The sequence below is a fragment of the Vespa crabro genome, chromosome 20 (assembly GCF_910589235.1).
Source record: "Vespa crabro chromosome 20, iyVesCrab1.2, whole genome shotgun sequence".
NCBI lineage: Eukaryota > Metazoa > Arthropoda > Insecta > Hymenoptera > Vespidae > Vespa > Vespa crabro.
Window position 1 is genome coordinate 4,173,123 of NC_060974.1, and position 25,402 is coordinate 4,198,524.

The 25,402-nt window shown below is 28.8% G+C and overlaps 5 protein-coding genes and 1 long non-coding RNA gene across 18 annotated transcripts; 2 read left to right on the top strand and 4 right to left on the bottom strand.

The window, feature by feature from the left end:
* Positions 1–127: 127 nt before the first annotated feature.
* LOC124431199 lies at positions 128–12,949 on the top strand. 10 transcript variants are annotated; one of them, XM_046978793.1, is made up of 12 exons: positions 128–560; positions 3,693–3,828; positions 3,989–4,025; positions 4,816–4,985; positions 5,445–5,618; positions 8,436–8,651; positions 8,872–9,112; positions 9,373–9,726; positions 10,041–10,255; positions 10,737–10,986; positions 11,235–11,718; positions 12,161–12,949. In XM_046978793.1, exons 2-12 carry the CDS (start codon positions 3,760–3,762, stop codon positions 12,675–12,677), a joined length of 2,727 nt encoding a protein of 908 aa, XP_046834749.1. In that variant the 5' UTR covers positions 128–560; positions 3,693–3,759; the 3' UTR covers positions 12,678–12,949. The 10 variants fall into 10 exon arrangements, with proteins under 10 accessions (XP_046834749.1, XP_046834755.1, XP_046834756.1 ...); XM_046978799.1 differs by having other exon boundaries at positions 12,185–12,949; XM_046978800.1 differs by having other exon boundaries at positions 9,373–9,696.
* LOC124431202 lies at positions 5,660–7,923 on the bottom strand. The gene is made up of 2 exons (XR_006943929.1): positions 7,366–7,923; positions 5,660–5,916 (listed from the first exon to the last, which is right to left on the bottom strand). It is a non-coding gene; the product is annotated as an uncharacterized LOC124431202 (long non-coding RNA).
* A 312-nt stretch (positions 12,950–13,261) lies between the features above and the next one.
* On the bottom strand, positions 13,262–14,981 carry LOC124431200 (vitamin K epoxide reductase complex subunit 1-like protein 1). Its single transcript, XM_046978804.1, has 3 exons — positions 14,564–14,981; positions 13,724–13,821; positions 13,262–13,603 (listed from the first exon to the last, which is right to left on the bottom strand). Exons 1-3 carry the CDS (start codon positions 14,743–14,745, stop codon positions 13,386–13,388), a joined length of 498 nt encoding a protein of 165 aa, XP_046834760.1. The 5' UTR covers positions 14,746–14,981; the 3' UTR covers positions 13,262–13,385.
* A 164-nt stretch (positions 14,982–15,145) lies between these two features.
* On the bottom strand, positions 15,146–17,111 carry LOC124431201 (SUMO-conjugating enzyme UBC9-B). 2 transcript variants are annotated; one of them, XM_046978806.1, is made up of 5 exons: positions 16,956–17,111; positions 16,791–16,860; positions 16,287–16,370; positions 15,926–16,188; positions 15,146–15,840 (listed from the first exon to the last, which is right to left on the bottom strand). In XM_046978806.1, exons 2-5 carry the CDS (start codon positions 16,854–16,856, stop codon positions 15,774–15,776), a joined length of 480 nt encoding a protein of 159 aa, XP_046834762.1. In that variant the 5' UTR covers positions 16,857–16,860; positions 16,956–17,111; the 3' UTR covers positions 15,146–15,773. The 2 variants fall into 2 exon arrangements, with proteins under 2 accessions (XP_046834762.1, XP_046834763.1); XM_046978807.1 differs by having other exon boundaries at positions 16,791–17,079.
* Positions 17,112–18,295: 1,184 nt separating this feature from the next.
* LOC124431275 (protein singed wings 2) lies at positions 18,296–22,973 on the top strand. 2 transcript variants are annotated; one of them, XM_046978968.1, is made up of 10 exons: positions 18,296–18,352; positions 19,300–19,470; positions 19,684–19,846; positions 20,163–20,319; positions 20,448–20,596; positions 21,128–21,316; positions 21,391–21,549; positions 22,058–22,168; positions 22,319–22,408; positions 22,536–22,971. In XM_046978968.1, exons 1-10 carry the CDS (start codon positions 18,333–18,335, stop codon positions 22,719–22,721), a joined length of 1,395 nt encoding a protein of 464 aa, XP_046834924.1. In that variant the 5' UTR covers positions 18,296–18,332; the 3' UTR covers positions 22,722–22,971. The 2 variants fall into 2 exon arrangements, with proteins under 2 accessions (XP_046834924.1, XP_046834926.1); XM_046978970.1 differs by lacking the exon at positions 19,684–19,846 and having other exon boundaries at positions 20,234–20,319; positions 22,536–22,973.
* On the bottom strand, positions 22,808–25,386 carry LOC124431276. Of its 2 annotated transcripts, none has more exons than XM_046978971.1 (8): positions 24,890–25,386; positions 24,437–24,528; positions 24,151–24,328; positions 23,792–24,027; positions 23,557–23,704; positions 23,295–23,421; positions 23,014–23,192; positions 22,808–22,895 (listed from the first exon to the last, which is right to left on the bottom strand). In XM_046978971.1, the coding sequence occupies exons 1-8, from the start codon at positions 25,101–25,103 to the stop codon at positions 22,816–22,818; spliced, it is 1,254 nt and encodes a 417-aa protein (XP_046834927.1). In that variant the 5' UTR covers positions 25,104–25,386; the 3' UTR covers positions 22,808–22,815. The 2 variants fall into 2 exon arrangements, with proteins under 2 accessions (XP_046834927.1, XP_046834928.1); XM_046978972.1 differs by having other exon boundaries at positions 24,437–24,447; positions 24,890–25,384.
* Positions 25,387–25,402: the final 16 nt, after the last annotated feature.

A 25,402-nucleotide genomic window follows, 5' to 3' on the forward strand; every position in this document is an offset into this window, starting at 1 on the left:
TCAGCGATAGATCGAGCAATTGACTTCGTGTCGTTTCGTTGATCTTCGAGTCTTATCGTATCGGCTCGCGCGCGTTCCGTGGATCCCGTCGATCAGAAAGTACGCGCCGTGTTGCGGACAGTATCGCGGCCGCTACGCCAGGCACGCAACTATATTACGCGGGAATTTATCCTTTTTTTTTTCTCTTCCTCTTTCTCTTCTTCTTCTCCCTCTTCTTCTACTTCTTCTTCTTCTACTTCTTTTTTTTTTTTTTTCTTTTTATATTTTTACTTTTCCTTTCTTGTCATCTATAAGAATTCTAACGTTCGAGTGCTCATTTTTTTCTTTTCGTTTTTTTTTTGTTTGTGTTTTTTTTTGTTTCCCATTTTTTCCTCGTAAAAACGTCGTCCTCGTTAATTCTTTTAATAAGAATTTTGAATAAGAATTTTTATCGAGGAATTTGCGATCTTTCGTTTCTTTCTTTCTTTTTCTGTTTTTTTTTTTTTTTTTTTTTTTTTTTTTTTTTAAACAAACAGTTTAAAAAAAAATTTGTGATTTACTCGAGTCGATCGAAATAACAGGTGAGTTAATACCGATTTGTTTCTCTCTCTCTCTCTCTCTCTCTCTCTCTTGTATTTCGTTAATTAATTTATCTATCTAACATTCCACGCGTTAGAAAAGATATTTGTAAAAAAAGAAAGGAAAGGAAAAAAGGCAAACAATTGTTTCGATGCAATAAGAATATTTAAACTTTCGAGAAAATTCGTCTATTATTTCGCGGTTGGCTTTTTCTAACAAACGATAGATATTGTCGGCCGGTTACGTAATTTACCGTGTACGGTAGAAACGATGGGAATCTTCTCAGTTGCATTCAATGCGAAATGCTGACACGTTCGGAGTTTTCAATGTAATGAAACGACACGAAAGAACATGACACATGTTTCTTTGGAACGTTCGATTATATCACGATCGATCATTTATACTGAATGAAATTACAAGAATGAGATAACACCGAGAACAACGAGATAGAAGAAAAATTTTGATATTTCAATCGATCCGAATGACGATTGCGAGAATGATGAAAAAAAAAAAAAAAAGAAAAAAAAAAGAAAAGAAAAAAAAGGAACGACGAAAATTAGCTTAGAAAACATTTCGACAAATGCTACATATCACTTTTTCCTTTTCTTTTTTTCTCCCCTCTTCAGATATTATCCGTTCTTCTACGAATTTCTTTTTCCTCTCTTTTTTTTCTTTCTTTCTTTTTTTTTTTTTCATTCTCCTTTTCGCTCGATTTAAATTTAATGATGCAAAAAGATCCGCAAAAGTTCGCGCTTATTTATTTTCATTCAAAATGGCGACGTCCTTGGAGAGGTCACGTGTTCAGTGTCGCGCCCATATCACCCACGACAGAGTCCATCCGAATGTCCACCTGCGTGCTCCGCTTACCAATCCGCTTGTCGTCCTCTACCGCGCATTCAAATCACTGGACTTTGCTATACGATGATTCAGTTCGCTGACTATATTAACTATACCTTTAGAACACCTATGAGAGATTCTTTATGATTATTATTATTATTAAAAAGAAAAAGAAGAAGAAGAAGAAAAAAAAAATATATATATATATATAATATATATAAAAGATTAGAAGCGCATCAAAAAATTGATTCCGACGAGTTTGAAAGATTTGCTTTCTTTATTCTATCAATTTTTTCTTTTCAATGAGGATTATTAAAAAAAAAAAAAAAACAAAAAAAAAAGAAAGAAAAAAAATGAGATAGAACAAATGCGCGATGTTTAACTCGAACACGATTACGGTATAGTAAACGCATCAATTACGTCAAGTTGAGTAATCAAACACTACTACGAAGCTCTCTCTCTCTCTCTCTCTTTGTCTGTCTCTCTGTCTCTTTGTCTCTCTCTCTCTTGCCCTCGTCAAGTTATTTGGTTTGATACGCATGACGCATTACTGACGTCACATGCATATCCTACAAATATAATAAAGTAATAAAGTTAACATGATCTTTCTTACTGTAATTGATAAAGAACATGTGTGCCATTTAATAGAATAATCATATAATCGTCATGATTTATGTTAGATCAATCTCGAATCTCAATGTTCGCATCATTCCGTCACCATTTTTTTTTATTTATGTTTTTTTTTTTTTTTTTTTTTATATTCTTTGTAAATCGATTGTATGATTCCCTTAAAACGAAAATATTATTCAAATTCACTTACGTAAAGTACCTAGTAATATCTATCGAATAGAAAAGAGGGATAGGAAAGATAAACAAATGAAAGAAAAAAAAAATAAAAAAAAAGAAAAGAAAAAAAAAAGAAAGAAAGAAAAAAAGAAAAAGAAGAAAAAAAAGATCTGAACGCTTACGTACTTGTCCCTGGCGCGACAGGGAGAGCACGTGCGTAATTTCAACCGCAAGGACGCAAGTGAACACTGGCGTAGAAATAATTTATTTATTGTACATGATGATCCATTCGAAGATCGACCTTTCTATATATTATTTTTTACTCGACGATAAAGAGAGAAAGAAAGAAAGAAAAAAAAAAAAAGAAAAATAGGATGAAAGATAGTGCAGTACAATTTCAAAATTGTAGCTACGTTAAAGCTAATCAAATTTCAATATGGCCACCATGGCTTTTTAATGCAGACTATCAGTTTTACAATTTTTAATACTTCATATTGAATAAATATAAAATAAATGGGATTAATATAAAAAAAAAAAAAAAAAAAAAAAAAAAAAAAAAAAAAAAAAAAAAAAAAACAATAATTATACAAAAAAATGACAATTTAAATAATAATAATAATAATAATAATAATAATAATAATAAATAATTAATAAAATTGAACAAAGAGATAATTAAATAATGTCCAAATAATAATGCTTAGATAAATGATAATGAAATGAAATAACATATAGCTAATAAAATTATTATCTATCGACAAATAACAATATTATATACGATAAGATAAATAAATAATAAACGAAGAGAGTAATCAAATAAATGGATGAAAAAAGTAAATAATAATAATATTTTAGATATTGAAAAATATCAAACGTTATAATTTATTAAATCGTCGTTGTCGTCGTCGTTGTCGTGATACACAGAAGAAAATTTTTGTTATGCGTATGCATAAGAAGATCGTTTGTTCCGAATGATCGCGCCAATGAGATCCAAGGATCGAGTAGTCGATCGTGGCATACGCATGTCTTTAACCATCTCGATATCGTATCGCAGTCCATATCGAGGTGGCCAAGACCACAGGCCCGCGTGCCACTTGTGGCCTTCGACTTCCATATAGAGTCTTCCGATGAATTATTACGCCTCGCATCAACATTATGCGATGGTGTGAGTGTATGCAACGATCTATGGGAACGAAGTATATGGATGCATTTTGTAGGAGAGAGATAGATAGATAAATAGATATAAAAGGATAGATAGAAATAGAGAGAGCCATTTTTGCGTCGTACAAAATCGATCAAATTGCGTATGCCAAAATCAATGTTTATGTCAAAATAAAAACAAAACAAAACAAAAAAGAAAAGAAAGAGAAATAAGAAAAGGACGATTTGTCTAATAGTAACAATAGATCGAATTAAATTTTTATAAGATGTATAAAGAATTTTCCTTTTTTTTCTTTTTTCTTTTTTTTTTTTTTTTTTTCTAACAAACAATTTGTTCTCTTTCACGTTTTCAGATTGTTTTGGTTTACGAAGGTGGATTATAAAGGATAGAATTAGGTACAATAGAGAGATGATTTTGTGATGGAGGTGATTTCGACACGGCGATATGAGGTCCGACCACCACCTACGACTAATAATCATGGAATCGTTGTAAGTATATAGAAAAATATACGTATGCATAAGTATCAATGAACAAGATAATTGTAAGATTACAAAAGGATAAATGATTATCGTCGATGTCGTAAAATTAAATCATTTAAGTTTAAATATTACTTTCTTTTTTTTTTCTTTTCTTTTTTTTTTTTTTTAGGTTGACCCTGAGAATTCCGTGGCATTGGTCAAAGAAGGTAAGCTCTTTGAGATACACATGTCTGATAACACGTAAAAGATTGTCGATTGATTTCGATTTTTTTTTTATTTTCTTTTTGACACGACCCCTTTCAATCGAATTTCTATCTTAAATCGTTCATCTAACATCGTTCAGACAATTAAAATATCTTCAAAGATAATTTTCTAATTTTTCATTTTATCAATTTATCAGACACCATTGTTTTACATTAACAAAATAGAAAATTGTTAATGGTTATGGCATACTTGGAAAAAGAGAAAGAAAGAAAGAAAGAAAGAAAGAAAAAAAAAAGGAAGAAAAGGTGTTTCTAAAGATTTTGCAATCTTTTTGCAATTAGTAGAATAATTCACATCTAAGAGTTACAACATTAATGGGGATACGTCGTCCATTAAGAGTATTAGCTTGAACCTGTTAAATGTAAATTGTTGTTGATTATTCTAATTGATCTGATGATAGGCACGAAATGTCAAAATAAACATTTCGATATAGTCATAACGGTTATATTTAGGTTCATAGAAGATGATGATGATGATGAAAGAAACTCAGGTAGTAACTTCCGATCGTTATCGGGTTCTTCTCTTGTGCACTCAACTCTGAAAAGTTATTTGTGAACTCTGTAGTTAAACGTTGGGACAAAATGTACCTCACCAATCTCCATTCTCTCTCTCTTTCTCATATTTTACATCCATTCATTTCGAAGGAGGAAATTGGTTTTGCAAAACACAAAGAGCTTTTAAAAAATGTAATTTTCAAAGGGAGAATACCAACCTTTTGCTTCCTGTTCACAGAGGAATGGGAGACACGTAAGAAAAAAGAAATCACGACGACGAGACAAATAGAGACCAGAGTAAAGAGACAAGTTGTATTAGAGGATGGTGAGGTCGTCGTTGATACTGGCCCATTTGTTACTACGAACACAACCGAGGACGTTGAACAACAGGAACATACTACCGAAGAAGTGAGAATTTTATTATCAATTATTTTATTATACATATAATAATAATAATAAAAAAAAAAAAAATCATCATTTTCGATTTAATTTAAACATTCAATCCGATCAAAATTTATTTCCTTATAAATAATAATATAGAAATGATGTATTAAAGAAAGAATAAAAAATAATGAAGTAATTAATTCGTCAATCGATATTAACGTGAGGTATAAAAAGGAGAGGAAAAAAAACATTGTTAAATATTTAACAAAAATAAATCTATATATTTCATAATTGATCGATAATATATAGATTCGTTTTTTATACAAATTCAATAATAATAATAATGTCATTGGTATTTCAATAGGATCATATTAAATTTTGTTCGAATGAAAGGAAATATTTAACAAATAAAAAATAATTAAATGAATAAATAAATAAATAAATAAATAAAAAAATAAAAAGAAAACGATTTATACGTTTTAGAGAAGAACAACCGGGGATCAACCGCAAGAGGTTGAATGGCCCGTAACCGGTAAAGGAACGACCGACGGGATAGTTCAAAAGGAACTTAACGAAACTGTTGTGAGGAGTCGTGAGGAGATAGAGGAAAGACTTGAGACCGAGGATCGTCAACAACTTGGAGATATCACAGACGAGGTATTATAAGAGTTAAAAGAACCTGACACACCCACAAACTAAATTCCACCTGTTTTCTATCTTATTAAAGTAATAATAACATTGATGAGAAAACAAAGGTAATATTTATATTCGTTTATAGTTTAAGGATTATAAGGGCCTCAGAGTAAAGGTCGATAGTTGCCTTTCCCTATGAAATTCATCCTGTGCTTGCTTTCACAACGTCCTCCTCCTCCTCCTCCTCCTCTTCCTCCTCCTCATCATCATCATGAATGCGCCTTCGTAACGATTCCTTCTTTTCTCTTTCGTTGCTCACGATCTGTAGGTAATGCAACAGAAAATGGTACCTACATACTTTTCCATTAATACTCCAAGTTTCTCGTCTCTTTGAACGATCATTAAATATATTAAATAACACAACAATATATATATGTGTGTGTGTGTGTGTGTGTGTGAGAGAGAGAAAGAGAGAGAGAGAGAAAGAGAAAGACTGTCAATTACTGATATAATCAATTATGATAAAGTTTCTTGACTATGAAATGACTCTAAAGAAATGACTCTACAAATAATTATTAAAAAAAAAGAAAAAAAAAATAAAGAAGAAACTTCAATAACGTAACATCGAGAGATTGCTAATTACTGATAAGCAATTTTGATAATTGAGCAATCAATATGATAATTTCTTTTCAACATGCTTTGATGTGTATGTCAAAGATTTGTAGATACGTATTATAATACATATATATATATATATATGTATATATGTAATTGTATGTATGTATTTGAATAATTAATTAAAGCAAAAACAAAACAAAAAAAAGAACAGTTATTTTATAACTATCGTACATATATACGTGATATAAAACATAATGTGATAATGATGTTAATATTAATCAAATGTTAAAGTTAAAGCCAATGATTCGATGAAGAAAATGATTGTTACATACGTATTTTTCAATAATAATGAAAATTAAATAACATAACATTTGAGAGAATGCTAATAAACTGATCGTCATAAAGCAATCAATTTATTAGCCTAACAACTTGCTAATGTTTGTTCTAAAATTTGTTTTTTATAATGTTTAACACGTATATGAAAAAATCAACAGAACAAAAGTACAATTTTAGGATCTATCATAATTATCAAATACTTATCTTTTAACACTCTATACATATATATATATATATACGTATACATATTGTATACTAAATAATAACACGACAATGAATTTATTGATCAGATACAAATGATCAAGAAGCAAAGTTCAAAGAAAATTGACGATAGATAATGAAATAAGATTGATTTGATAATAATACAAAATTCTATTAATCTTAACTATTGCATTATGATACATAGAGAAATAATTGGATCCTGAAGGTCCGGAATAAATGGTTTTAAGGATTTACCAGAAGTTTAATGGTGTATAAGGATAAGTGAGAAAGAGAGGAAATGCCGGTAGTTACTGTTGTTGCCTTGCGAAAGATGGGCAACAGGTACTTATATATACATACATACATACATACATACATATATAAATATATATATATATATATATATATGTTGGAGGTTCTTCTTTCGCATGAACGGTTCAAAATAGAAGAGGGCAAATCGTTGTGGATGGAAGAGAAAAAGAGAAAAAAGAAAAAAAGAAAAAGAAAAGATAGAAGAAGAAGAAGAAGAAGAAGAAGAAGAAGAAGAAGAATAGATGGAGAAAGAGAAATAGAGAGAGAGAGAGAGAGAGATAGAGAAGGAAGATGAAAGAGTTACCAATGTTGTTGGTGATAATGTTTGGTGGTGATGGTGCTGGTGGTGCTGGTAATGGAAGGAGAGAGGGAAAGGAGACTCTTTCTCTCTCTCTCTCTCTCTCTCTCTCTCTCTCTCTCTCTCTTTCTCTCTTTCTCTAAGAAGTAGAAGTCGATGATCTCTCTCGATTTTACTCTCCCTTCACCCAATAGCAACGAAGGAGTACGAGATGCCACGACCGCAGTCGCAGCAGCTGTTTCGTCGCGGTTCGTCCGTCTGTCATAGACGGGCGCTCCTTCTAAAGAGACTTTCCTTTTTTTCTTTCTCCTCCTCTTCCTCCTTCTCCTCCTCCTCCTTCTCCTTTTTCTCCTCCTCTTCTTCTTCTTTTTCTTTTGCTTTTCCTTCTCTTTTTTTCTTTTTCTCTTTTTCACTACTCCTCCTGTTTGTTCCCTTCTAACCGTTTATCTTGGAATTTATCGGCTGGGGTACGCAATGTGATCTTCAGAAGGATTATAAACGCAACGTCATCGTTCTCGCGTCGTTGAGGTGTAGCCGTTCGTCAAGGTCAACTTACGTGCGAAGGTCGGGAATCATACTATTGCGCCATACTCTCTCTTTCTATTTCTCTCTCTCTCTCTCTCTCTCTCTCTCTCTCTCTCTCTCTCTGTGTGTATCTCTATGTGTTTATCTTTGTCGCTATTTATATCCTTATTTTCATTTGAAAAAAGATCGATAATTTTACGAGCTAATGAATTATTAATTTCTTAGGTATCGAAATAATTCCTCTGCGTCCCACCCCCTCTCCCTCCCGCCCCTCCTCCCATCCCATACTCACAATATTTTAACAATGTGAAACATTAGAAACATCTTATATATAAAAGTCTTTCGATGGTAGTAAATTAAAATTAAACATGAAAAGGGAGAAAATAATAGTGTATTTGTGTTTGTGTGTGTGTGTGAGAGAGAGAGAGAGAGAGAGAGAGAGAGAGAGAAAAGAAAAATCGAATAAAATTGAATTGGATCGATAACGAATGAAAGATTAATAATTACGATGAAATGAAAAAAAATCCATTATTGATTATTTGTCATAATAGGCTTACCAAAAAGCGATACAAAATAATAGAGGAGATCTGAGAATAGCATTGGCGGAATCGACTAAGCAGATTGCACCACAGACAGGACCAAGGATCGTACAGCATACGACCAGGTCGAACAAGGTCATCGACACTGAGAAGACCCTGGAAAAACAGGAACTTAAATCCGATGGATTAATCGTCACGGAGAAAAAGAAAACTGTCGAGCATGAGGAGGTACGAATACGAATGATCGATATCAGATAATGAAATAATAATCTTTATGATATTGTTTCATCATAATTCGATCGCGAATGATCGATATTAAACTTTTTCTTATAATTTTCCTTTTTCTTTTTTTTTTCTTTTTTTCTTTTTTGTTTTCTTTTTTCCATAGGATCCATGCATGTACGTACATATTATGTTTAATTATTTATTCATTTGTTCCATTGGTTAGATAAATGACGACGAAGTACCGGACGACGGTAGTAGCGTCGAGGACGTTTCAGAAACGAGAAAGGAAGGTTCTCAAAGATTTATAAAGAAACGAGAAGAGGACGTGGTCGATTACGTGTCAGGTGGCGAGAGGATCGCTCGTGAAATGCGTTACGTCGCAGAGACGACGGAAGGTGAAAGAATTGGCGATTGGTCGCCACCACCAACGAATATGAGGACAACGCGGCTTCATAAACATACTGGTATATTAGATATTAGATTTTTCTCGTTATATCTCACTTGTAGATTTTTTTCCTTTTTTAATTTCTATTTTCTCTTTTTCTTTTATTTCTTTTATTTATTTGTTTATTTTTTTTGGATACCATTATACCTTTCTTCATTTTTACCCGTCTTTCTACTTTATTTTGTTTGGTTTGTTTTTTCTTTTTTTCTTTCTTTTTTTTTTTTTTCTTTTCCCCTTAATTTTTATAATCCAACATCGAGAGCTGATTTATATTAACAGGCTTCCCTGCGGAGGGCACTACAGCTGCTAGGAAGGACGCATTGACAAAGAAACCATTGGATTTAGAAGAGGAAGATGAAGCAAGAAAATTCGAAACTTCTAAATGGTTAGAAAGTCACTTTGGTAGCGAGTCTCGTTCATCACACGGTTCCATAGATGCCGATGATGGACCTTTCATACCTAACACCAATACCAGTTACATACACGTCACGATGAAGTCCTGCAGTCCGAGAGAAAGGGATTATCAAAACGTTAATTCTAATCGTCATCATCATTCAGCTGGCCGCGATTCCACATCACCATCTGGATACTTTCACGGTATCAGTGAGTGGTCCGAGAGATATCAAGGCAAAGGTTAATTATCTTTTTTTTTTTTTTTTTTTTTTTTCTTAATCATTGATCGAAAAAAAACGATCAAAATGTCTATAAAATTTGTTCTATCGTTCAGTTTTATTATACTTTACTTCGATATCTATAAAATTTATTCGGACACGCTTTAACATTTCGTCATATTTATTTGACATTGTTTATAATTAAATTGACAAATATATTTATATTAATAAAATTATTATCTCGGTATATCATTATTATTATTATTATTATTATTATTATTATTGTTGTCGTTGACGTTCGATTGTAATTGAACAAAATAAATTTCTATGTATTAGAAAAAGAAGACAATCATACGAGAACGGGTTCGCCATCGCAATATTTGGAAATAGCACGAACGAATGGTCATTCTCGTGAGTATACGAAAAATCAATTCGACTCGACGTATTCGCGTAATTACGAGTCCGTTCGACGACGTGAACATCAGGAAACTGTTCAGGAAGAGAAGCAACGTACACCGTCACCACCAGCACGACGTAAACCCAAGGAACAGGTAAATTATTAAAGATATTAGTATCAACGTTAACAATAAGTAATGTCGATATTTTTTCTTTCTTTTTTTTTTTTTTTTTTATATCTTATAATCAAATAAAATTTACTATTAAGAATAGTAAAATGAGAGAAAGAGAGAGAGAGAGAGAGAGAGAGAGTAAGTAAAGGAATGCTAATAAATATAATAATAAAAATATTAATAAATGTACTAATAAAAAAATTAAATAAAAAAAAATACTATTCCTATATATTACATTATACAAAATATTAATGTTATTTATTTAGACAGAAAAAAAAGAAACGCTTATTATTTATTCGAATAGAAAGTTTTAGTATTATTTATTTATATCAGAAAATATTAATATACATTATTATTCGATAATGAAATTCATATCTAAATTCATTGCTGATTGATCAATCCAATGGATAATAAATTTTAATGAAACCTTGTGAAATCTATAAGATTATGATCTTTCGTACAGTTACATTCGAGGATCATAGAGAAGACAATAACGAACGAGTCACCATCAATTAGGACATCTAATCCGGTCCATGTTGTTCAAAGAACATGGGAGAGCAGAAGCCGAGATGTTCAGGAGCAAACGATTGTTGATCGAGATGTTCGTAAAAAATCAACGCCTAGATCACGTTCGACATCACCGAAACAAGTTAGAATCATTCGCGAGGAAAAGAAGCCGGCAAATCCCTCGAATTCGTCACGACCCTCCAAAAGTAAGACCACGATCGTCAATGTAAATATTTTTAATTTCAATTAAAAAAAAAACAAAACAAAAAAAAAATAAAAATAACATACCGAATTCGAACAACATTCAATTGAATTATTTATTTCACGAAATAAATAATATCTGACAATAATAATAATAATAATAATAATAATAATAATAATAATAAAGGATAACAAAAAAGAACGGATAAAAGACAATTAGCAATAAAAATTTCTTGATTAAATTTATTTAAAGGTACCAGCCAATCGAAGTACAAGATCGGTGAATCCTTCCGTAAGCTTGTGGGCAAGTTACGTTCAGCAAGTACAGAAAGGAAGAACAAACGAAGTAATAATTCGGTATCACAAGTTACACAAACGGACGACGATGGATCTACATATATGCAATACAACGTTATAGATAAAAATATTCCATTGTTCAACGATCGTGAGATTGAAAATCGAGTACCAGAGAAACCACCTAGATCACCGAGGAATAGAAACGTGGTGACTAAAGTTATACCATCTAAAACTACGAGAATTAATAATGATCGTTCGATTCGTGATGATCACGGACAAAGAAACGAAACTATTCCACCGGTTCATAGGTATTATCTCGGTGAAGATCCATTCGGTGGTAGTATATATGGCCGTGAGAGAGGTTACAGAGATGCTAAACGTCCAACGAGAAATCGTCTTGTTTCCAAAACTGGTGCTGCCATCGATACTACTGAATACAGGTAATATCAAAACTATAAGTAGATCGTTATACTGGGTTATAACGAGGATTTGTCTATTGGCAAAATACAAATTAGACAGATCTTTTATAACTTTCGATAGAGGCGATTAAACACGCCGGATCGATAGCAACGAACAGAGCTTGGCTTATTTGTATCGTCTATCTGCGATAAGGGATCGGGTGAAGGATGCATGAGGGATAAAGGAGGAAAAGGAAAAAAAAAAAAAAAAGAAAAGAAAAGAAAAATGAAGCATGATGCGTGTTTACCGCTATATATTGTTATTCAGGAGCAATTGGATGGCTTACCTTTTTCAATGATCGAATGAATTTCTTTTGATTTCCTCTTTTTTTCTTTTTTTATTTATTTTTTTTCTTTCTTTCTCTTTTTTCTTTTTTTTTTTTTTTCACGACGAATGACGTCTCTCGACTTCGGCACGTTTCAGTGTCGCAACCAACTCACTTGGCAGGTTTAGCAAATCAACCAGTCGATTGACAAACTTATACGAGACGGATGAACAATTCAGGAACGTACAAACATTACCAAGGAATATGAGGTCCGAGGGTAAAGCAACTAATTATCAACCATCATCCTCTTCAACAAGACAACAAGTACAATCGATTGTATCAAATTCAAACGGGATAACACCTTCCAGACAATATGGTAGCATGATCAATATATCAATTAAAAATGCTGTTACTTCAACGTCCAAGTCACATCAACCATACGCTAATATTCATCAGGCACCTGCTAAACCTGAAAGAACGTACAAGTCAACGTTAGCCCGTAGTAAAAGTTTCAACGTCGAAGCTGATAAAAATGGCGTTGATAAAACGTTCAATGTACCTTACAAATCAAGTTTGCAATTGAATCGTTTGGACGAGACACCACCGTTAAAGAGTCCTGGTATTCTTGCCAGTATCAGTCGTAGTAATAGGGATCTGTTTAAGGATAGCAAATGAGAGTAAGGAAATATATATATATATATATATATTTATATCTGTGTGGATTTGATCCGATTTACAATCCAATTTCCATTGATTTCTTTTCTTCAGATCATTTCTAATATTAGAATATTGTTTGTTTATTCAGTTTATGACGATACAATCTTGTATATTTATTATTCACTTCGTTCAAGATCTTTCGATGATTGTTATAAAATTGAAAAAGAAAAAGAAAAGAAAAGCTCAACATGAAATGAAAAGCTCGCAAGGTTCGATTATTTTTAACATTATAATGTTTATTTCTTTTCCTTTTTTTCTTTTTTTTTTTTTTCTTTTTTCTTTTTTCTTTGTTCGACAATTACATGCAATTACACAGTTTCTAAAATAAAATAATGCATTTTATTATGTAATATAATATTATATCTCGAAGATATCAAGTACAAATTATCTTCATTAACATATACTTTACATCGACATCGTTTTATGTGGATATTATGATATTTATAGAGAAAAAGAAAAAAAAAAAAAAAAAAAAAATAGAGATAAAAATAAAAAAAAAAAAATAATAAAAAGAAAAAATTAATAAATAAATAAATATAAAGGAAGAAAACAATTTTGAAATATATTCAATAAAATGTAAAAATAATAAAATATATATATATATATATGAAACAGAAAAAATTGTATTTCCTTAATTTTTGATTTCATTATAATATTAATAATAACTTATTGAACCTTTTGCTTGCTCTTTTTGATTTCTGATAATAGTCGTAACTTTTTAAATGCCAGTATTAAGATAAGAGCATTAATGATATAACTGCTTATGCAAATAATACAGATATCTCTTAATAAGTATAAAATATAAGCTAGATAAATGGAAGCAATGTTTGATAAAATTCCTAAGAATATTATTGTGAAGACACTGGAGTGATCGTTCAATATACCTAAAATATAAAAAATTAAATTTTATATTTTTAAACATTTTAATGGATAGCTTAGAAAAGAATGTTGAAAAAAAAAAAAGAAGAACAAAAACAAAAAAGAAAAAAAAAAGAATTACGTACTCAATCCGGTTATTAAAAGATAAAATCCTAAACCATATAAACTGTTTGGAAAGTATAGTACAGAATTATTTGGTATCAATCCGAATCCTTTACCATATCTGAAAAATATAATTATAATTATATCATCGTCGTCATATAGACATTTTTTTTTTGCATTTATAAAATAATTTATAAAATAATGAAATAAAAAATAATTCGTTATATGATTACCGACAAACGATAATGTCACTTTCCTTTGCAAATGTTACATTTATAATGTTTTAAAAAAAATTACAAAAATGAACTAATTTTTCTTTTTTTTTCTTTTTATATTAAATTAAGAAACAAAAAAGAAAAAAAAACGAGAGTGAAGAAAATAATTTAACAAAATAATCTGTTATATCGATTACCGACAATCGATAAAATCATTTTACTCAGTTACGTTTATAATAATAATAAAAAGGAAAAAAAAAATTCATGAAACAAATAAACAAATTTTTATTTTCCTTCTTACATTGAAATTAAGGAAATAATTGAAAAAAAAAAAAGAAAAAACAATTCGTTATACGATTACCGATAATCGATAAAGTCACTTTCCTTTGCAAACATTGCATCAAGATCAATACAAAAATTTTAAATAACTTTTTTTTTTTGTTTTTTCACACATGCACGTGCATACAAAATATCGCGAGGAGAGAAAGAGAGAGAGAGACAGAGAGAGAGAGAAAATAAAGACATACAGATATGATTAATTATTATTGCGTATTTTCGTACTTTGATAAAACTGTTAAAGAGGTTATGTATTCCCAAAGTCATCACAAAAAATTCTCAAGGAAATATTTCGTAATAGAATAAACTTACTCGGACGTTAATACTCTGCTACAACTTATATGCTCATTAATGTCGCATAATGCTTCATAAGATTCATTATTTTCTTTTGTTGTTTCCACAATATAAGCATAATACGACAATATCGTACCAATGATGCACAACAAAATTAAACCAGTTGAAATATTACGCAGTGATTCCGGTGTAACAGGCATAATTATTTATTATTTGTAACACGAATTTTGTTGATACGTTAAATATAATAATCACTGAATAAAAACTCTTTATACGGACAACCGTATAGATTAATTCAATCAACACCGTAAATTTTGTTTAATTTCAAACTTATGTAAACCAATATACGATCTTTTCACGACTACGTCGATCAAAGTTATGAGATAGTATAGAGTAATTTTTCGTACAATCCGATCATAACAGATGATTCATTCGTTATACGAAAGAGGGGTTTCATTATCGATTTATGTCCTTTCGTATTTATTTTATATATGCATTTACTTGTAAATAAGTAAACAACATATTTGCCAATGTCACTATAAGCTCAATATCATAAGTTAAATATTTATCAGACTTTATTATAATTAAATCGTTCATAGGTTTAACATTTAAATGATTTATTTCTTAAATTTTGTACATTGTTTATTTTAATTGAATGAGCTTATTAACTAGGGATACTGCCATAAGAAAGATACTTATACGAATGTATTTTTATGATGCATAAATACTTTTTTTGTGATTGACAGAGAGAGAGAGAGAGAGTGTGTGTGTGTGTGTGGTGTGTGAGAGAGACTTATTATTTAATTAGCCTTATTATACTTCATCCTAATAAATCTATCGATTATTGCTAAAATTAATAGATTTATTTAAATGTCGTAAAATGTTATTAGTACTTTTCAAATAAAAAATATCGTAAATTTGTATGAATAGTTAATCTACGTTAAAAACTAATTAATTTTGTAATATTTAACGACACATAGTTTATCTTCAGAAGAAAAAAAAAAAATTATATTGAAATAGATGACAATGTAATATTAACAATTTTTATATATATATACATATATATATATATATATATATTTATATATATATATATATATATATACACATAGTTTTTTGTTTTACTTATAAAAAAATATTTTTAATTAATCAACTCAAAAGAATACTATATGCGTAGATGTAATGGTATCTTTACATAAGTTTATATTTATCAAGTAGTAGATAATTTTTATTCTTGAGGTGCCATTGCTCTTGCCTGAGCCCTTACACGTTTTTCATATTCCAAGCGATTTTGACTGTAAAATAAAGAAATAAGTTTAAACTATAGTACTGCTTGATATCAATGATATAAACTATATTGTCATATAAATGAAATAATACCAATATATTGTGTAAGCTTCAGCTTGGGCTGGATCTTTTACATTAGGTTCATTAAGTAAATCTTGAATACCCAAAAGGATTTGTTTTATTGTAATTGCTGGTCGCCAATCTTTTTCTTCGTCCAACAAAGAAAGACATACCGTTCCAGATGGGTATACATTTGGATGGAATAATGGTGGTTCGAATTTGCATTTTGGTGGACTAGAAGGATAATCATCTTTAAAGATCATTCGCAATTTATATAATCCACCTTCCCAAGGAGTCTGTAAAGTAATAAGAAATGAATTAATAAATTCATATAACATTCAAATAAGGTTCCATTTGAGAAATCAAATAAGATAAATTCAATATAGATCCTTACAGATTTCTTTCCAGGGATTGCACATTCCCAACTCATCAAATTAAGCGTACCATCTGGATTTTTTGTTGGCCTTGCCACAAAGCCCTATAAATAAACAACAAAATTCTATTAATTTATATAACAATGTGAGAGAAATATTTTAAAATCTATTTGAACTTAAATCAAGAATAAAAATAATAATAATAATAATAATAATAAGAATAATTATAATAATAATAATAATGATAATAATAATAATAATAATAAGAATAATAATAATAATAATAATAATAATAATAATAATAATAAAAATCATCAACAATGAATGTTCGTAACCTGATTATAATTTGAATAAAAACGAGTTTAATGATTTTGTATTGATAGATAAATATGGATTTGTAAGAAAAGGCGCCGAAATTGTTAATTCGTTGAAATAAAAGTTAGAATCTTTAGGATCGTTCGACGTTAAAAATCTTCGATTAGAAATGATAATAGATATATTTTGAAAATCCAATAAACACTTACAAACGGATGATCCTTCCTCCATGCTTTTCGCTCTTCGGCGAGTCTTGCAATAGCAATGCCTGACATTTATCTGCAAGAAAATTGTCCTCACTCGATTAACGTAAGAATTTTTAACAGGCGGGAAACGTGTACAGCGCTCCTCGTAGTTAGAAAATTTAATATTACCACGATGAAGCTTTCTACTGTTCCTGACTTCAAATCACAGCCACCTTTTTCGTCGAAATCGCATTAAACACTTTATATCACAAGGATTAAACTGATACTAGTAAGAGCGTACCAATGCGTTCGTAAAAACCATAGGCAGAAACCATATTCAGGATTTACATAAAATCTACTGACTGAACAAAACTTTTGTTAAAAACACTATCGATTAATCACGTGATCATAACTGTTGGTATTGCAAAATCAAGTTTCTTGGACAAATCGTAATGTAAATGACCAATCAGAAGCTATTATGAATTTGTCCAGAACGTTGATTGGGTCATTTCTTATAAAAAAAAAAAAAAAAAAAAAAAAAAAAAAACAAAACAAAAAAAAATATATATATATATACAATAAATTATGACTGAGTTTTAAAAATTGTTTTTATTAAAATTATTTTTTCGAGTGTGACTTATTATGCCGTGTAAATGAATAAGAATTAAATCGATGTTGAAAAACGTATTAATCCTTTCGTTAAAAATCATAAACAGAAATTGTATTTAGAATTTATACAAAATGATTGGACGATTATAACTTTTGATAAAAATGTTCGATCGATCGATGAGTTACATGTGATTTTTCTCAGTCGGCATTATGAAACAAAATTTTTTGGACAAGTCATAATGTAAATGACCAATCAGATGCAATTATGAATTTGTCCAGAACGTTGATTGGTTATTTATTGCAAACGTTTAAGATAAATTATAAATAAATTTGGTAAAATTATTTTTATGAAAAGTATTTTTTAAGAAAACATATTATTATTTTTTAGATCTATTTTAATGTTATTTAAAAAAATTCATCGCTTAGTATATTTTAATAATTAAATAACGGAGAAATCGTTAGATCATTAAATATTGCTCGTAAAATGTTTAAATGTATTTTATCATTTTCATATTTATCTATAAATAAATTTTGTTTATTAATAATATTGTTAATAAAACAATAGTCTGAAATATTGTTAATTAAACAGTAATCTGTTACATCGTGTATATATATGTATATATATATATATATATATATATATCAAAAACCGAATCTCATCTGCGTCTGCGCTCGTTATCATCAAATCTGTTTATAAAGAGTTAAGTCATCGGACTTTTAACTTTAGTAATACATGTACCGGCGTCTAAAGAACAGTAGTACCTTTCTTATCATTTACGGTGTATCTAAAACTTCGTCAAATTTTATTACTTCTATGTTCAACAATATCAATCAGAAATATATTTGATGAGAGTTAATTTATATTTATAACAATTTTTTATTTAAAAAAAAAAAAAAAAAAAAATAAAAATAAAAAGTGATATTATATAATACATACACGCATATATATTGTGAAGAATGTGGTTAATAATAATACTGTAAGTCATACTTAAGTTGAAAGTAAAAGTAAAAAAAAAAAAAAAAAAAAAAAGCAAACAAACAAACAAAAAAAAAAAATATTACAGGTTCAATTTTACAGTATCTTTTTGTTTCTCTTCAAAACGCAAATTTTTTCGACAAATTATTATTCCGTTCAAATCCCGATAATATACGATATAGATTTTTATTTACGTAAAAATTTAATAACGGTCTGTTAATTCTTAAGAAGACGCGACAAAAAAAAAAAGAAAAAAAACATTACAATTGAGAGATATAAGATACATTTTTGTATACACGTATTTTAGAACGTGCCACTTTCGAAATGAACAAATTAGTGTTCAATTATTGTTTAAGTGCATCCAGTAAAATTTGTATTATGTATTTTAAATATTTTTTCTCTCTCCTTTTTTTTTTTTTTCTTTTTTTTTTTACTGTAACATTGCACCTCATTATTCCGTAATGATCTGACAAAATAAGCTAATGTAATGTTTAAACGTTGTTGCATCGCAAGAGGATAAACAAAATGCATTAACGTGAATATTACATAAAAAAAAAAAAAAAAAAAAAAAAAAAAAAAAAAAAAAAAAAAAAAAAAACGTAAATTAGCAAAATTTTTGCAAATTAGATTTGTTTTCTTTACACTTTCAAGAACACGTGATTCTAGAAACTTAATCTTCCGTGTTTGCATAGGTTTTAGGTTTTTTTTTTGTTTGCACGGTAAAATAGATGTTCGATAAGATAATATTCTTTAATACTTATGTTAGTTTCATTTCTCACTTTTCTTTTTTATATATATATACATATATATATAAAATTGATCACGATTCTTATGAATCGTTTCCGAACGTAGCCACACAGATATAAATATATATATATATATATACAGATATAAATATATATCTTTACGAATACAATTAATACTTAATGGAAATATTTGTTTATACAGGATGATAACATTCGAATCGCGAATGATGTTCTCACGCGCTTCCGCAAAAGATAACGAAACATTAGATTGTCATCGAATTAATTTGAATATTGAATTATCTGAATGCCATTTGAAAGAGATTGGACATCGACTTACATGTTTTGCTGGTATTGACGACAAATGGAAAACGGAGTTAGTAGTTAAATAATTATTTACTAATAATAAATAATAATAATAATAATAATAATAATAAAAGCAGAGAAACAACAAAAATTAAAACTGAACACACACACACACACACACACGAACATATATATATATATATAATTCACTTATATATCTTAAAAAAAAAAAAAAAGAGAGAAGAAAAACAAAAAACAAAAGGAACAAAATATTTTTGTTTAGAAATGAAACAGTAGAAAATCTTGTTCTGTGCAATTGGCCAAATACAACTTTCGATCCTCAAGAAGTCTTACAAGGATTTCCATTGTTACGAAAATTTAAAATAGCGAACAGTAATTTGACGAGATTGATGACACCTTTCCCCGAGGATTGTCAATTTCTTGAAGTAGGTGGAAAAAAAGGATATGCGATATGATAAATTAAAAATTAAATTATTGTATTATTTATATGCGCTTATCGTTCAATTAGAAATCGGATTATGATATAACGATTAGCGCTTTACGAGCACGGAATATTCGAATTTGTGAATTTAAAATTTCGGTCTTATTTCTTTCTTTCTTTTTCTTTTTTTTTTTTTTTTTCTTTTTTTTTCTTTTTTGGCTCCCCCGTTTCTTCTTTCCCGTCGAATTTTGGATATATAATATAAATGTACAGATAGCAGAGGGAACCACGTTTCTGTTTCGTCGTGTTTCTCTTGACAGAAAGTTAATCTAACTCATAACAAATTGGAACTACTGCCTGTGGATGTCTTTGCAAATCTTTCAAATTTAAGGATTGTCGATTTGAGATACAATTATTTGAAGGAGATCGATCTCAAAGGATTTAATGTACCGACGTTGAGCCAAGTTTATCTGTTTGGTGAGAATCGTAGATCGAATAAATTTTATTTGAAAATGCAATTGAGTAGAGAAGAAAAAAAAAAAAAAAAAGAAAAAGGAGAAAAAAGAAAAAGAAAGAGAAAAAAAATTGATCAAAGATTTAAATAGGTAATCCTTTGAAATGCACCGAAAATATCTCCTGGATTCTCGATCTGAGAAATGGATCTTTCGCTGAGAAAATTGTTGATCGAGAAAAGTTACGTTGCTCTGTTCCATACAACGGAAGACCACTCGTACCAGTTATAGAAATTATTATGGTAATATTTGATACTTTTTCATTTTCCTTAAATTGGATCGTTCGAAAAATTCTTAGAGAAACGTAAGAAGAGAATTAAAAATGTTGATATACCTATTAGCTAAAAAGATAAATATTTGATCGAGCATAAAATCTATGTATACGCTTTTTTTTTTTTCAATGAGATCACGTCAATTCTTTTTGCTTTTTTTTTTTTTTTTTTCCCCCAGACAGGTCACTTACAATCTCTTTCTTTAAATACATTGGATTTTGTTCGGCAATAAATCAATTTATATTAGTACTTTCTTCTTTTTTTTTTTTTTTTTGCAATTTTTTTTTTTTTCCTAAATAAATCTTAAAACTATCGCTTTCCAGATTATTTTGCGTTAGAATAATGACTATTACTTGTTTAAAAAAAAACCTACGTATTTTTCGAACAGTCCAATAAAAAAAAAAAAATATATATATATATATATATATATTTATGTGCATGCGTGTGTGTGTGTATAAAAATGTGAAGGTACAAAATTATCTCAGATCTAATTGTTCATAGACATTGAAAGACGAATGCAAGAGAACATTATGCGACTGCGAATTGGTTTATGTAGTTGGACGAGGTGGTAAAAGGACATTAAAACAATTAATGGCCTTTGCTTCAGTTAATTGTAGTTATCGTAATTTAAACGAATTGCCAGAATTTTTACCAGCCAATACGACTACTCTACATTTGAATGGAAACAAGGTTTCATTATTTTAATTAAATAAATTACAATATATCATTCGAATAATTATTTCATAAAAGTTTAATGATCTTAGATAAAGGATTTGACACCTCTAGTAAAAAATCCAGTCTACAAACAAGTTTTGGATCTTTATCTAGATGACAATTTAGTCGAGTCCATTGTACAATTGGATGGTTCCTATTGGCTCGATCATTTTCGTCTTTTCAGTTTACGTGGAAATAAACTCTCAGACGTTTGTATTGACTATTAAATTAAGATCATTAGTATGGCCATTCATTATCTGTTGTTTTATTAGCTATTATGTTGAAATATTAAAAAAAAAAAAAAAGAAAAAAAAAAGAAAAAAGAAAAAACATGACGATATTTAACGCGTCAATTAATCTCTTTTCTAGGCGAACCTAAATTCATCATTCTTTTTTTTTTTTTACATAGCCTTCATTTTGTTCTGATAATTTTATTATTAGCTCTTACGTTAAAATATTTCAAGGATGACAATATTTAACATGCTAATGAATCTTTGTTATAGATAAACTAAATATCGTTATAATTTATCTTTTTTTTTTTTTTTTTAATGTATATATATATATATATATATATATAGCCTTATTTGATTCTGGTATTGTATTATTAGCTGCCATATTGGAATATTTTAAAGATTTCTTGAACACCTGATAATATTTAACATGCTAATGAATCTCTTAGGCTAATAAGTTATAATTCTCGTAATTTATATTCTTTAGGTGCCAACTTATGCATTGGAGAATGTTTTGCTTCAAAGTGGTAGTGTAGCAAGATTATATCTTGGCAATAATCCGTGGAGATGCGATTGTCTTTTCACTCCTGGATTTCAGGTTAATACGGTCTACGTTATTGTTATTATTATTATTATTATTATTATTATTATTATTATTATTATTTATTATTTTTCATTTTCCTTTCTTTTAAAAATTAAACTTCCTAATGAAATGTTTGATATATCGACAATGTTCCATGAATTACAGGATCTATTGATTAGGTATACAAATTTAGTTCGAGATATAAACGAGGTCAAGTGTGCAGCTGTCATAGGCGATGAGAATTCAAACAAACAGGTAACTTATTTGTTTATTTATCTAATTTATCGAAATATTTGATTTAGTCAAGAAAATGTCATTGTTTTCTTCTTTTCTTTTTCTTTTTTCTTTTTTTCTTCTTTTTCTTTCCTTTTTTGTTTCGCAGATTCGTGACTTGACTCGAACAGAAATTTGTATCTCATCGGACGAAAACTCTTTGATTTATCCATTAGACATTTTAAATATTATATTGGCATTCCTGATATTTTTAATTATTGGCAAACTTTTGTACGATTATTGGTCATTCAAAAAAACTGGAAAATTACCCTGGATAGTATCTAAAATACCATGAAAATTGTGTCGAGAACAGTTCTTTTTTTTTCTTTTTTCTTTTTTTCTTTATTATTGAAATTTTTTTTTCATTTCTTAATCCTTAAATTTGTTTCTTATATCCCGTTATCGGAATATTTTTGATAAAATTGTTCAGCAGCAGCCTTTTTCGCATTATGACGGCTCACTCCTTCTCCTGCAGTTACATGAAATTATTAATAATGAATTAAAATGTACAATATGTATATAATTATATATATATATATATATATATGTATATAAATAAATGGTGAATTATTAATACTTTTTTTTACCTTCAACTACATGATTCAAAGCTATGCATTTAGCTACACACTTCACACCTTGATGCTTGTATTCCCTTTCGGTTATATATCTTGGTGCAGATCCTCCTTTTTTTATACAAAGCATGTAAACTTTTCGTAAAGGCGTCTCAATTGTATCGTCGTTCCCAAAATTAATTATTTCCAATATCCTAGATAAAAATATACACAAATATATATATATATATATATATATCGTGAGAATTATTTACATAAAAGTTCAGTTTTAATTTTTCTAATAAAATTTTAATTACTGTTCTCGAGATAATTCCAACAATTGTTTCATCTCTTTGTCGTTCATCTGATGATCAGCTATATTTTGCAATATTTTTTTGGCTATATTGTTTTTAGCCAGATCTTCTGTATCTCCACAGCCGGTTGCTGAAAAGAAAAGAAAAGAAAAAAAAAAAAAAAAGAAAAATAAATAAAACAAATGTCATACTCAAAGCACAAAATTTTTTGAGAAGGTCTAATAAATGGATGAACGTAATGAAAATAAAAAAAAAATAATAATACCAGAAAATTCTGATAATTTCCCGCTAATCACAAAACGATTGCATTTATTTTTCTCACAATGATAATCAACATTTATGTTACATTGATTAGCATACTCCTCGAGAATATCCCATGGTGTTCTCTTATTAATATTTTCATCGCCAGAGAACTGTGACAAAAATTTTTATACATTTACGATATTCGATCAAATTAATATATAATAATGGAATTATTATATGTAATAATAATAATTAACTGTTATTATTTTATCTCTTTTGTATATGCCAGTTATTTCAACATTTTTATAGATTTCCATCTCTTCTGTATCGTTTATAGTAGAAGAATGATTTTCTACGTTTATATTCTCATTCCAATCTCCCGAAGAATGTTTCTTTTCATTCTCTTGGATTTTTTCGAAAATTTTTTTCGAATTCGACGTAGATTCTATTTGTTCTTGTACGTTTTCTTCATTTTTACATTCGTCAACGTTCTCTGAAATATACATTTTTTTTTCTTTTTTTTTTTACTTTTCTGTAATAAAATTTCTTTCGAATAATAAGAAAAAAAAAAAAAAAAAAATTAATAATAAGAAAATAAAGAAATAATTATTATTACTTTCCTTTCCATTTTCTTCCTCTTTTAAATCGTCTTTTGAGTTATTTGATTTTTGGCCAATCAAGGAAGACGGTTGATTAGACAAAATGGAGTCAAAATCTGTATCGACGGTGGTGATACTGCTTTTCGAAATTTGTGTTTCGACTGTGTTCGTCATGATTGCTACATCTTCAAAAACCTTTCATAAGATTTTTTTTTTTTTTTTATTTATCCATTAAGATTTTATTTATTCGTTTAAGATCAAGCAGATTTGATTTTATATGATACATATATCGAATAAACATACTTCAGCATCTTCTGGAAAAGATTCATCGCAAATCAATGAAATAACTTCGTCGGATTCACCGGAATCCGCGAAATTGTTTAAACTCGATACTTCTATAAATAAATTTTTTTATTATAAGTACAATATTTATAACATTAATTTTTATTCATACTAAACTCTATTATACAACATATATTTTAGTATATCAAATTATATTATAATTTATAGTAGTATAATAATGAAAAGAAAAAAAAAAAAAAAAATAACTTGAAAATCATAACATTATAATGTATATTAATATAATTATACTATCGTAAATATAATTTAAACTTCGCATAGATTAACTTTTAAGATATAAATTCTATGATAATATTTTAAAGGAAAAAAAGTATATTGTGAATTTTAAATTAACGTGAGGTTATAGAAGATTGATATTTGAATTTTAATATACTTGCATATCTCTCTTTTTCATACCAACTGATCTGCCGTAAGGTCTTCTGAGCTGTCGTAAAAGATCATCTGCACGATCAATAACAGCTTCCATCTCGCAAAGAAGTGGCGCAGCATTTGGAAATCTTTTTGTTATCATTTTCCACAAGATGTCTGCATTCTCCATTTTTTGTAACGATTTCGGTGGGCCAAATTCTTGAGATTTTAATGTCCCGTCGTTGTCCAATTCTTCTGACATTTTAACTATCAAGATTTCTTTTCTTTATCTCTTTCACAAAACTGATCTTAATTATGTTAAAATAATGGATAATGAAATCCAGGAATACGTCAAACTTAACATTTTCTTTGATCGGTCTTGAACATAAGACGTCAATAAAATTAAAAACTAAAACGAACAAAAGACGATCAAATATTCGAAGATAATTATTATTTAAATAAAAAATAAAATAGAGAAGAAATCAATGTAGATTCTTTTTTTCAATTTTCAATTGCTAAAATTTGAATATTATGCTCGCGCCTTGTTCTTCGATACTACGT

Coding starts and splice junctions, on each gene's coding strand:
- LOC124431199 (XM_046978793.1), top strand. CDS start 3,760: ATGGAGGTGATTTCGACACGGCGATATGAGGTCCGACCACCACCTACG. Junction 4,026..4,815: donor CGTGGCATTGGTCAAAGAAG/GTAAGCTCTTTG, acceptor TCCTGTTCACAG/AGGAATGGGAGACACGTAAG. Junction 10,987..11,234: donor TTCGTCACGACCCTCCAAAA/GTAAGACCACGA, acceptor ATTTATTTAAAG/GTACCAGCCAATCGAAGTAC.
- LOC124431200 (XM_046978804.1), bottom strand. CDS start 14,745: ATGCCTGTTACACCGGAATCACTGCGTAATATTTCAACTGGTTTAATT. Junction 13,822..14,563: donor AGCAGAGTATTAACGTCCGA/GTAAGTTTATTC, acceptor TATATTTTTCAG/ATATGGTAAAGGATTCGGAT. Junction 13,604..13,723: donor TCTTTTAATAACCGGATTGA/GTACGTAATTCT, acceptor TTTATATTTTAG/GTATATTGAACGATCACTCC.
- LOC124431201 (XM_046978806.1), bottom strand. CDS start 16,856: ATGTCAGGCATTGCTATTGCAAGACTCGCCGAAGAGCGAAAAGCATGG. Junction 16,371..16,790: donor GGAGGAAGGATCATCCGTTT/GTAAGTGTTTAT, acceptor GTTTATTTATAG/GGCTTTGTGGCAAGGCCAAC. Junction 16,189..16,286: donor CAATCCCTGGAAAGAAATCT/GTAAGGATCTAT, acceptor ATTACTTTACAG/ACTCCTTGGGAAGGTGGATT.
- LOC124431275 (XM_046978968.1), top strand. CDS start 18,333: ATGTGGTTAATAATAATACT. Junction 21,550..22,057: donor GTGGAAATAAACTCTCAGAC/GTTTGTATTGAC, acceptor TATATTCTTTAG/GTGCCAACTTATGCATTGGA. Junction 22,169..22,318: donor TTTTCACTCCTGGATTTCAG/GTTAATACGGTC, acceptor CATGAATTACAG/GATCTATTGATTAGGTATAC.
- LOC124431276 (XM_046978971.1), bottom strand. CDS start 25,103: ATGTCAGAAGAATTGGACAACGACGGGACATTAAAATCTCAAGAATTT. Junction 24,529..24,889: donor ACCTTACGGCAGATCAGTTG/GTATGAAAAAGA, acceptor ATTTATTTATAG/AAGTATCGAGTTTAAACAAT. Junction 23,193..23,294: donor TTGGAATTATCTCGAGAACA/GTAATTAAAATT, acceptor ATTTTTATCTAG/GATATTGGAAATAATTAATT.